Genomic DNA, 12,170 nt, shown 5'->3' on the forward strand with positions numbered 1-12,170 from the left:
AAAGGGTGTGCTGTTTTTGCCATGTGGAAACTATGGCCTGATTTCTAAGTACCCGATAGTCGGGGGCCGCCTGTAATTGGACTATTTGTAGTTTTTGAAGGTGTTCCAGAAACTAAATGCAGGAGTGTTTTTCTTAAGGCTTTCGTCGCGGTTAGTTGTATGCCAGTATTGTTTTTTCTCATCGCAACTCTCGCGGCTGTCCTCAAAGACGGAACTCGGTTTCAAGCGGCACAACTCTATGGCTCACCTTAGTTAGCGGTAATTGTGTGCGTTTGTATGAATTACGCATATGACTTTGGTCAGTGCATGTATGTGTCGTTCGTATCTCCCAGAGCAGCTTGATATGTTCATAGGTCACGCATACTTGCCTGTTGTGTCTGCGAACTTGCCCGCAGCTCCACCAAATGTTGCTGTAGAATAGGCCGAGTGTAAAGATGCGCGCATTTTTAAATGTTTGCCCATCTGCATAAGCATTTAAATATAGCATCTGCGGCCCGCAACGTGCTAGGGCGCGTTCCGAGGGACCGAAATAAAGTTTATTCATCCATCTAAGGACGACTCCGGCCATATATATCAGCGCGTCATATTGGGCACCCCTGGAGCCAAGACTCGTGGTCTGGTGGTCTCCTAGGATATCGACACACTGTTCGCAGATAATGTGGGGAGATCTGGTTAAGACATGGTGCTAACCACAAGAGGTGTTTCATCGTAGCTAAGGACACCGGAGCGATGCATCCACCTATAGTTCATGGTGATATTGTGGTCAGTTATACGTAACGGATGGGTTGAACGCCACCCCCTTCCCTTCAAGGAGCTGCGCAACGCTACCAACCTCCTTCTGACGAGCAAGGCCGCCTAGTGTGTTACCAAAGATAGAAATGCTGGCCCATGCAACAGCAAGAGCCTTTGTCTTCGTTGATATCGCATAATTCGTTCGCTTCACCGCAGGAGCATAACTGTGCTATTTGTTGGGGAAATCGCCGAGTAGAACTGTGGCAAAAAAAGACAAACAGTGCAAGGTTGAGTACAAATTAAGGGCAATTGTTACTAATACCTACTGCACGCACTCGCTCGTTCGTATGACTTGTATTTGTAGAGCTTGCGAAGGGTTACATGAAAACGAAGTTCCTTACTGCAGCCATCGCACCAGGCCCGAGTTATATTCTGGAACATTCTGTAACGATACTCATTCAGTCTTTATTCATCACACGCAATTACAGTATGGTGCTTTTTCTTACAGTATGATGCCATTCTTAAGCCAATTAACCGAACAAGTTATATTGCGTCACGCGGGCTTTGCCAAGAAAGGCGCCTTTTCTTAGACGCAGTCATCAGCTTTATTCTCGTCCATTTTGCTTCCCGATAAAATGGAGGATCAGTTTGTCTTTCACGTCAGCACAGCGCTCGTCTGAGATGCAAGCGGAGAAAGGCATCTCCGGCGGTTTGAGGTTGCGTCCGCTGTCGATGCTCGTTTCTTCAAGACTGCTGCGGCAACAAGCCTGTGGAAAGAAGGCTTAATGTCACTTATTTTCTTAAATTTATATTATACATACAGATTGCACAAAAAGTCTTGGACCAACGGCCGAACCTTGGGTCGTTCATTCTAAAAAGACAGGGCGTGCAAACGCGGACACAAGAAAGAAGTCACGACACCACAAACGCCACCACAAACGGCATCACAAACAGCGTTTGCGGTGTCGTGACTTCTTTCTTGTGTCCGTGTTTGCACGCCTTGTCTTTTTAAAATGAATACTTACCAACTAGCTCAGCTCTCTGTTATTCTAAGCTTGGGTCCTTTTGCGCACAGTTCGCAGTAGTAAAAACGAATATAAACATTAGGGTTTATATTCGTTAGGGTTTATGCAAAATCCCCGGTTTGCATGCGCATAAGTACCCGATAAAGTGGACGAGAGGACGACAGCCGCCGTAGCTCAATTGGCAGATTGTCGGGCGCGTTATCCGAAGGTTGCAGGTTCGGTTCCTGCCGGCGGCAAGTTGTCTTTTCGTCCACTTTCTGTCTTCCCCTCTCTATCACAATTAATTACTACAATACATTTAACACAGTACAAGTAACGCCCCTATACCTCCCTTGGCTTCATTGTCTGCTGGTTTTCATTAGGTTGTATCAAGCAAACGAGCCCTCAAAATTTCCTTCTTTCGTATAAACGTTAGGGATTATTTAAACCAGAAATACATTCGTATAAACGTGCCAAGAATTTTTCAACGACGTGAAACAAGGGCCGTGATTCTGACACACAATGGCAACATACCGCAAACACCATGTCAACGGGAACTTTGATGCTTAAAAGCGATAAGCAGATAAACACACAGCAAGAACAAAATGATCAAGAGATGTTCTATTATCACTTTCACGTTAGTGTATTATGTTTTGGCTTGATCTGATGTTCTCGATTATGACGTCTTGATTTTTGTAACATCGTTTTTTGTTTTGCACGCCATGTTTGATATGAAGTTGCAACCGTAAATAAGGCTCATTGACGCTGGGTGGGGAATGTGGACAGTAAGTTTATTAGTATCATTACTAGAACATTACATAGAGTTCAGGTGAAGTAAGCCGGAAACAAAATAAGAAAGAAAGTTCCAATTGTAGGTAGCTGCCACATAATAGAAACGATATTTTTCGATTACATTTCCGTCATCGGGACACCAAGTATGCATAATGAAGTTTATTAGGCCATACATTTTTTGCAGATATAAGCCCAGTATTCACCCTTCAGCTTCACCAGTGTATGGGCTGATCATCGTCGTCAGTGCCATATTCATTGAGCGCGCAACCCAGCTTAGGCACAAAGTAGCGGAGATCGTTTCTAAGGCAGCTGTACGATGATGATGAGTGCGTACAGGCGAAGAAAACAAGGCTGGAATTTTGCGCTCAAGCCACTTGATGGGCAATACTGAAAGATGTGCCCTGCTTCCCCAGAATGAAAACACAAGGGCCTCTAGTCAGGTGTACGCCAAATGTCGGTATTATGAAGTGGTGGTAGCATCGGCGGCTGTTGCTGGTGGTACTGCTGCGGTGTCGGCTCGTTAGATGGCTGTCGACGGACAATGTCTGCATGCGTTAGTTTAAGAATGTAGTTGTTCGGCTCGCGAAGTGAAAGCGCTTGCCTTATCTCCTGGCGCACAACTTCTGTGGTTGACGCAATTGCGCAGTCATTCGGCGTGGCAACGAGCTTCTTCAGCTCTTCTTGCACGATTTCTCGTATCACTTGGCGCAAAGAATGCTCGTCAGCTGTTGTCACTGCGGTCACGGCTGTTGCGCTTACTGGCCCACTGTTGTTTAGGTGGTCATACTGGCGGTAGCGTAATTGTAGTGCGCGTTCGATGGCTATCGCCTGCTTCGAAAATTCGTCGACGCTTGTAGGCGGGTTTCGCACGAAACTGGCAAAGACTTGCTCCTTAACATCAGGTGGCTGATCTTTTAGGCTTCAGACATATCGGGATCTGTTCGATAAAATAGACGGGCCATGTCCTCCACAAACATCGCAACAGATTCATTTGACTTCTGAATCCGTCATTCCAGGAGTCGCTGTGCATGCTCTCGTCTTTCGGGGCTTGGGAACGTGTCCAGGAACTTCCACCGAAACTCGTCCCACGATGACGACGCGCGATTCGTGAACCATGTTCGGGCTGTGTCTTGAAGAGGGAGGTGCACGTAGCCCAACTTCTGTCCGGCGTTCCACCCGCTAACGTTGGCTACACGCTCGAACTCCTCGAGCCAGTCACCTGCGTCCTCATAGGTGTTGCCGTGGAAGTCCAATGGAATTTGAGGGTTCAAAACAGTCACCTGTGTCGTGCTGGGGCTGGTCATGTCTGGAACACTGCTTACGGGCGAGGTCATGCTTTCTGGCAAAGGACCGAACTCTGCACCGAACTCTGCAAAGGACCGAACTGTACCTTTATCGGCTCAGGCCCAACAGGCGGCGGCTGTTTCGGTAAACGGGTGTATCGACATGCGGAAGTCTTTCTGGGCTAGATGCGGGGCTGTTGACAGGTGTACCGAATATGTACCCAGCGCCTCCACCTGTCACGACGCAGAAACAGCAGAAGTCGGGTACAGGACAGCTCAGTTTAATTATGCAAGGCACTGGAAAAAGGATGATGATGACTATTGCCTTTATGAATGGCTCATACCCACTCTGGGGGATTGGCCAAGAAATGTCGTTTTGTTTCGTTTCGTTTCCTCAAAATTACGGCGCTTACCCACTCTGGGGGATTGGCCAAGACTCCGTGTCGTATCGTCTCTCTGATAACTTCAACAACCAGGCATGAACCTCGTCTTCCTTTATTGTTGCGCTAGCTCTTCGTTTTGATTCGTTTTGCGCTCTGAGTTGAATACTGTGCAAGTACAGCACTTGATATGCTTGCTTCCGCTTTCAATTACATCCGGGCTCCGTCACGTGTGTATTCTTGCCTTCGCTCGCACGGTGCAGCGTCCCAGTTTCTTTCTTTCTGGTTGCGTTAGGTTGTGTTTTACGGCGTGTTTTGCAGATTGCATGTGGTAATATTATATACAAAATAGCAGTTCCTGATATTGTGTAACTGCAACAGCGCATCAGAGATGGCATTGGCGCCATCACACCAGACATGTTGCAGAATGTTGCAAGAGCATGAATACCGGCTTTATATTCTGTGCGTTACCAGGGGTGCGCATGTTGAAGTGACTTAAATACTGAAGTATATCACTTGTGCTAAATGTTTATGCAAGGTTCAAAACTCAATGAGTAGAGGCATATGTGGTATAGTGAATGTTTCATTTACTGTATCCAATTAAGAGTTACATCTTTTTGTTATCACGGTAAACATGTATGGACATTCTGAGTCTTGATTTGAATATAAATATGACGTGGTGCGTGGGATCCGGAATTTTTTAAAATGCGTAAGCACTTCTATGCCGACTCAACGAGAAAAACTTGTGTTCACCCGTCACGTGAGACGATAGTCGCTATCAAGAAATGCATGGAAGATATTTTTTTTTTGCCGGTGGGGGGTTCTGCTAGTTTCACCACATACACATTTCTCCAAAGCCAGCGCGCTACCTTTATCGCCAAGCAAAAAGGTGACCGCTGACTGCGTTTGAACAATGTTGCTTACAGCGCGCCCTACCCCACCACGATGATGAAGGCGGAGCGCTAAGCGCAGCAATGACATGTGGTGGGTGTCCACCTTTCCAGACAAAAGCTGTGCGCATCAACATTAGTAGGAGAGCGTAGTTTTGCACAGAACAGTATAAATGCTCCCATGATTCTTTGAGTACGTTCTATGTAGTTTGAGATTGTATGACTGCCTGCCATACATCTTTTACCATTTTTAGCATAAATATATTGTCGTGCTAATTGTGTTGAGAAATTCGGGCGAATGAAAGTCGACAGGTTTATGAATTTTCGAATAGGGAGCGCACAAAAGGGCAACGAAAACGTAAACAAAAAAGACGCAAACACAGCGCTTGTGTTTGCGTCTTTTTTGTTTACCTGTTCGTTGCCCTTTTGTGCGCTCCCTATTCGAAAATCATGGCTCACCAACTAGCCCATCAGTACATTTTAAGCAGGTTTATGAAATCCCTTTAGCACGTACTGCCATTCATATGTGAGATCTCCCATATCCTTAATATTGTCACGTAGTCATGACGGTGAGGTACGCGGAACTCAAGATCGTACAGATGAAAACTCTTTATAGGGCGAACTTGTGCCCAGGAAATGCAAGGTCAGTGTACAAGCAATACACGCTGTAAACTGATAGAGGCGATTACAGTCTTCGGCCGTTGGTAAGCTAATTAATCTGCGGTAAGCCGGGTCGGCATTTATATATGTGACATCGAATATTCCAGTGTTACCTTTGGTGGACGCGTTAGTTCGAGAATAAACTCTGTTGTTCGCGTTGTGCACGTAATCGTATCGATAGATTCTAAAATAATGGGGTACGTTCCGAGATATTTGGGCGGAACCTGCGCAAGGCAGTGGTTACACGTGTAACTGGCCGGTTACATAAAAATAGAAGAAGAAGCGCTTGTGGCAATATACAAAAGCAAGGCTAAGGACAAGCCCGCACGTGAGTTGAGGCGAGCTGCGAGGTCAGCGGGGGAAAATATGTGTTCGTGTAGCGGTCTCAACTGTTGACCCTGAAATAAATATAGACCTTCACGCGAAGGAGCATAATATCACGACGCAACTCGCGCTTGCTGGCAGCCATCACGTTGTATGGTAGTCTCTCTCTTTTTGCATGATATGGGTTGTCTGCCTGGCACAAGAATGACGATATCGTTGCAAAGCACAACCGCACAGTAGGTATGCCAGTTTGCAAGTAAAGTGCAGTTTGATCTAAAGTATTTCACCCCAATATCTTCCAACTGCATGACGTCATCTCAATTCTTTACCTGTAGCACGCGCCCTTGTGAACGACAGCCGGTCGAAACGAGTTCGAGCTAGCGGTCCCAGCCCATGGCTGAAGCCCTTGTCCAGAACTTCAGATCGGTGTCCGGGATTTCGTCACATGGGACCAGCGGGTTCCTGCATCGATCACCACTTCCATCAAACATTGGCAAAAAAAACAAAACAAAAAACGCCAGGCCTGCGCTGAAACCGCAGCACAGTCACAGCGAAAGCTGGAAGAGCGGCGTTTCTAGAGCCCGTTAAGCTCTCTTGGGGCTACCATACAAGTACACTAGAAAGGTACCCACTACGCCATAAATCACAATTTTTGTGAAGTTGGGAAGCACCTACTAAGCCATTATTCGTCATTCCGCGGAGAAGCGAGGCACCAGCTACACGTCTGTAAGGCATTATGTGCACTTTGTTGACGCGACGACTGATGACGATAAAGAATTATGGCTCAGCCCTTTGTAATGGGTTGGAATCTTTAAACGTGCCACCAGTTATGTAATTTGCATTGGGTGACGCCCGGTCGCTATTTCCCTCTGCCGTCATGCTGTATAACATACGTTGACGTGGGAGAGAGACGGGGGGCGAAGAACTTTACTGAGACCCCGAGGAAATGGATCGTGCGCTTATGGGCTTTCTTGGCAACCAATACAGGTGCACTTGCGAGGAACCCACTACGCTATAAATCAGTGTAATTTTACTGAGACCCCGAGGAAGTGGATCATGCGCTTATGGGATTCCTTGGCAACCAATACAAGTGCACTTGTGAGGAACCCACTACGCTATAAATCATTGTAATGTTTGAGAAGTAGGGCAGCAGGCTGTGCCATTTTTCGTCATTCTACGGAGAGCGTTGGTACCTGCTATACGCATGTAAGGCATTATGCGCACTTTGTTGATGCTGTGCCTGATGAGGATGAAGAATTATGGCAGAGTCCTTTGTAATGGGTTGGAAGCATTCAACAACCTACTCGTTGCGCAATTCGCATTGTGTGACGCCTGGTTACAGAATTCGCGTTGTGCGACGCTTGGTGCTTATTTTACTCTTCTACCACGCTATATTGCATATGCTAATGTGGTTCCTTCCCGACATGAAGCCTGTATAGGACCTTTTTGCAAAGCAGTTTCAAGCACCGGCATGGCTCAGAGGTTGAATACTGGGCTCCCACGCGGAGGGTCCAGGTTCGAACCTCGTTCCATCCTGGAATTTTTTTCTTATTTCGTTTTTTTTTCTTATTTCGAGCGATACTGGTTACGGACACCGGCGGCGGCGGCGGCGGCGGCGGACAACTACGGCGCCAAAAACGGCCGTTGAAATGATCTCATAACAGCTTTCGCTGTAAAATACTGCAGCAGATCCAGCGCGCCCTGCTGGAATTGACATACAGCGAACAACTCCTTCGTATTTTCACCTGAAACGCAACGCTGAACCTCTTCCCCAATTTCTTAACGGGGCATGATTTCTGTGGTTCTGACGTTCATTTCTGACTGATTTTGCCTCAGAGGTCTTGCTTAGCTAGTTTATAACAGCAAGCGAACTGTAGGCTGAAAGCAAGCACCGACCGGAAGTGGAAACCCGAACTGAACTTTAGAGACGACGAAGCAGCCAGAAATCACTTGACCTACTAGAATTGGCATTTATGAATACGTTGAATCTGCTGCATTCAAGAAATGCAGTTAACACTTGACCTAACGAAACCTGATTTGACGAAGTTCCTGATCTAACGAAGAAATATCCGTTGCCCGGCAGGTAACCATAGGGCTGAACGCTGTCGTGAACCCCAACTAATGAAACTTCCTTGACTATATACGAAACCCGTTTAACAAAGCTTTTTTTTCCTGGAAATGAACAATAAGAAATGTGATTTGTTTCCAATTTTGAAACGGATGGGCTTTTCAGCAAGCGTGCGATCTAGCGCCATTGCGTCAAAGCATCTAGGGGCCTTAATCGCAGCCCTAGCTTTATTTTGACGAGGCTGCACGCCCCTGTACAGAACAACGGACTCGGTAGTCGTTAGCGCTTTCGGAGAGAGGGGCGGCGGCTTCTTTCGTCATTTCATGATTTAGGCGACAGATGGCACCGATCATATTTCAACTCCCTTGCTCGGCCTGCTCGACATGGAGAGGGGGGGGTAGGCACTATGTCGGGGATTCCCTTGGGTCGTCCTTCTGGACTATTCAACGTGCAGGCGGGGATTAGGAATAAATAGATTGCCGCGGTTACAATTTTAGATTTGGAAAGACTGAAAAATCTCTCTCGATTTTACAATCTTCGTGATTTAACAAAATCCAGAAAAAAGCAGAAGTCAGGGGAAGATGGAAGATTGTGATGAAAAATTCGTCGAAACGTCGGCTCATCACTGAATTTTTCATCACTGATTTAACGAAAGGATTCGAGCATGGTCATCATTTCGTATTAAGTTGAAACTCGATTTAACGAAATGATGACCACGCTCGAATCCTTTCGTTAAATCGAGTTTCAACTTAATGCGATATAATGGGCCAGACAGCAAGAGCCCCTAGCACAGCCACACTCAGCAAAACCCGAAGAGGTTTACAAGGAAGATAACCAGTTCATTGGCATACAGTTTGGTTATTTTTGCGAGAATGACGAACGATGACTAAAGAGACGGGTTAAAATACACAAAGGCCGAGATGTGAGCCAAAGCTACAACTTTGCTATATAGACCAGAGCAGCCATTTCTGGGCGTTGGGGACGGTAGTCGAAAACGCTCGTGTTTATAAATTAGCTGCACGTGTTGAATAACCCTTAGTAATTTGAATTAATTCTTTGCGCCGTTCCGAATCTATTCCGCGCAGCTTTTTTTTTTGTTTGTTTTTCAAGGAAATGAGCAAATGTGACTACACATTAATTTCAGGATACCCAGTTTTGGAAAGTTAAGCTGTAAATCTTGATTGCAGCCACCCAAGAGAGCTGGATGGACGTATAAGACAATTTAGTAAAATAAATAAAAAGAAAAAAAATGGAGGCGCCTCTAGTTGACGACTTAGGTGGCTGGTAGTGACACTGGCACGTCGTCGTTCGTTTGCCCTGGCGCATTCCTTGGGTTTACTTTGTGCTTCGTCCCATTGCCGAAGCGGATCTCAGAGGGCACGCATAGAGAAGCGCGTAGTTGAGATTTGCTCCGCCAGGTGCCACAGCGATCCCGGCTTCATAGTGAGGGCACTTTATGATAACGTGCTTCGCTGATGCTTCGGAGTTTTCAGAGAGTGCAAGTGTGCACGTTCAGCGTTCGACACGACACAACAGAAGTGCCCACGGCGTCATATGACGAACGAACTTGTGGTCTCATATACATTGCTCAAGCTCAGCCGCTAGCCTTAATTTTAGACCGTATAAAACAACTGGTGACTCGTTGACCATAAAGCAAAACCTGGTGAACAACGGTATAGAACAACTGGTGACCATAAAGCAAAATGTATGAGCTTTATCAGGTGTGCATGCAAAATGTAGGCTCACTTGAGATAACCTGATGCATAGAAAAACGGCTGGTGGAAGAAATATTTGTGGAAACTTACATAACGTACCAGATTTGCACTAGTTGGTTAGGTTAGCAAAATGTATCGAAGGTCAATGCTTTGTCACGAATGAGCAAAGGGCCAATGAAATAAAACAAATAGGCCAACGAGCCTTACGATACACACTAGAGGTCTGTATCGCCATTCTAACTATATTTTCACGTGGTTGTGGCGGTGAAGAAGCAAACATTTAAGCTGGTAGAAATGGACTTTGTTTGGTGAACTTGTGCCCAGGGAAAGGAGCCCTCGAAGCACAAGCAAGTGGTACTCAAAGCAGGTACAATGATAGCGGCGAGTACGGTCTTCGGTCGTCGATAATCTCATCGTCAGGGAAACGGGTCGGCTTTGATACATGCGTCATAGTACAGCCGTGAGCGATATGAGAGGGAACACCGAATCCATGTTTATTCAATGATTGCTTGCAATGTACCGATATGAATGTGACGTATTGAACTGCAAGAAATACATTTCCGCTCGGTCCTTTAGTGCTATGAACACTTTCGCGCTCGCCTACTGCGTTTAGCCGCTATGACCTTTAATAGTTAATCTCAATGTTCTATCTCATATTGCTCACACCTGTACATTCCAGCGTTGTCGCTGGAGCTTGCGTTAGTTCTAGAATTAACTCCATCACACGCGTCGTGCGCACAGTCTGATCGGACACTTCGCAAACACTCAAAAAGGTTCCACTGCATTAAGGCATGGCCTGAATGCAGTGCGCCTCGCGAAAACAGATGTCAGCGTTTTAACAGTGAAAGGCTTTCATTATAAAAGACAAGCACTCGTGTCGATATGTGCGACTTCGAAGTGCTCTAAGCAGGATTGGCGCATACCGTAAGGACTTGTCAAGTAAAGAACACGCGACAAATTGAATGAGTCTTACGAGATGGAGTCGGGCCTGAGCAGCGCGTGCCTCTGCACGATCATCCGGTGCGGCTCGTCCGCGTTGGCGCACAGCAACTTGGACAGGCTGAACTCGGACACCTGCTGCAGTTGAGCTGAGCACAAAAAAAGCAAAACACGGTTGGTGTCTTGCATTTCTGGCCTAGAAAAGTGCTCGCGCTAATGCGAAGAAAGCGCCTGCGCTATTGAAAGATTATGCGTGTGTATACAAGGTTCAGAATTGAGAACATCATAAAAATTCACGTGAGAGTCAGCGCTTGTCGGGTGCGCTTATTTCGTCCTTCGTCTTTTTTGTGAGCGCTGCACAGTCGCAAGTCGGCAACGCTGGGCTAATTCGACGCGAGTCCAGTTTTGTTCTGAGCCGTATGTAGCACACCAGGACGTTGTTTTTCCAATCCACCAAGCTGGGTAATTAGCAAATATTGCTTAATTAGCTTTTTTATTATTAACTCTTGCGAAAAATCTTCAATACAGAAGTTGTAGCACTTGTTCTGAAACATCGGAATATTTAATCTATGCTGAGATAACAATGCTTAAATACCTTTGAAATAGCAGCTCTGACGAAAAATATTCAACAGGAAGGTTGTAACGATTGTCCAGCAATGTCTGATTATTTCATCTACGCTGAGACAACTGCCCTGTTCAATTTTTTCAGCTTTTGTTTGGGGTGCGGGAAATATATAATTGGCGCAAGTTAGCTAGAACACCCAGTATAGTGGCGAAAACAAACATCATTGACTAGACTTTAAGAGCCTTCTGCCGCAAGGATAGGAAACTGGGCCAGGTTTACGAATGCATGCTTTTGGGTTCTAACCGCGCAAGCGAGGCGAAAGAAATCCGATCGTCTTCTGTCGTCTTCATTTTTTAGCTGTTACGACAACCAATTGCTTCCTCCCAACTACTTGTCGTTGGCATCAGCTCCGATTGTCTTGCTGCTAACGGCCACCTGTATAAACCCCAGCCTTTTATAAGCCAGGTTTTGGCTTTTAGATTCAAATGTGGCGCACGTATCTTAATACGTAATTAGTTTCTAGGTTTTGTGCGGTGGAATGTTCGGACTTTTGTTGTGCACTGTTGTTGATCAGAACATGGCCTGACGCTCTGCCACGTGGGACACCGTCTGACAATTTCAAAACCTTGAGGTTGCATTTCACTAACAAAGACTAGCCAGGATTGATATCTGTCGATATGATAGATTGGTTTTTAGTGTTCGACCGAGTAGCGAGGAACGTTTACGTGCTCAATAAATGGAAGCACAGTGCTATCTCATCTCTTCGTTTTTCACATGCTAGTTAACAGGTGTGTTCCTTTTTTAGATAAAAGAATACA

General features: G+C 46.0%; 1 protein-coding gene across 1 annotated transcript in view; it reads right to left on the reverse strand.

The window, feature by feature from the left end:
• Positions 1-1,295: 1,295 nt before the first annotated feature.
• Positions 1,296-12,170, reverse strand: part of LOC119372588 (chorion peroxidase) — a 177,750-nt gene continuing 166,875 nt past the window's right edge. Inside the window, exons 10-12 of the mRNA XM_037643063.1 lie at positions 10,822-10,936; positions 6,395-6,527; positions 1,296-1,499 (exon numbers count right to left, since the gene is read on the reverse strand). Coding sequence (XP_037498991.1) covers positions 6,443-6,527; positions 10,822-10,936 — 200 coding nt within the window. The 3' untranslated portion in view covers positions 1,296-1,499; positions 6,395-6,442. The remainder of the gene's footprint in view (positions 1,500-6,394; positions 6,528-10,821; positions 10,937-12,170) is intronic.

This window comes from Rhipicephalus sanguineus, chromosome 10, assembly GCF_013339695.2.
Source record: "Rhipicephalus sanguineus isolate Rsan-2018 chromosome 10, BIME_Rsan_1.4, whole genome shotgun sequence".
Classification (NCBI taxonomy): Eukaryota; Metazoa; Arthropoda; class Arachnida; order Ixodida; family Ixodidae; genus Rhipicephalus; species Rhipicephalus sanguineus.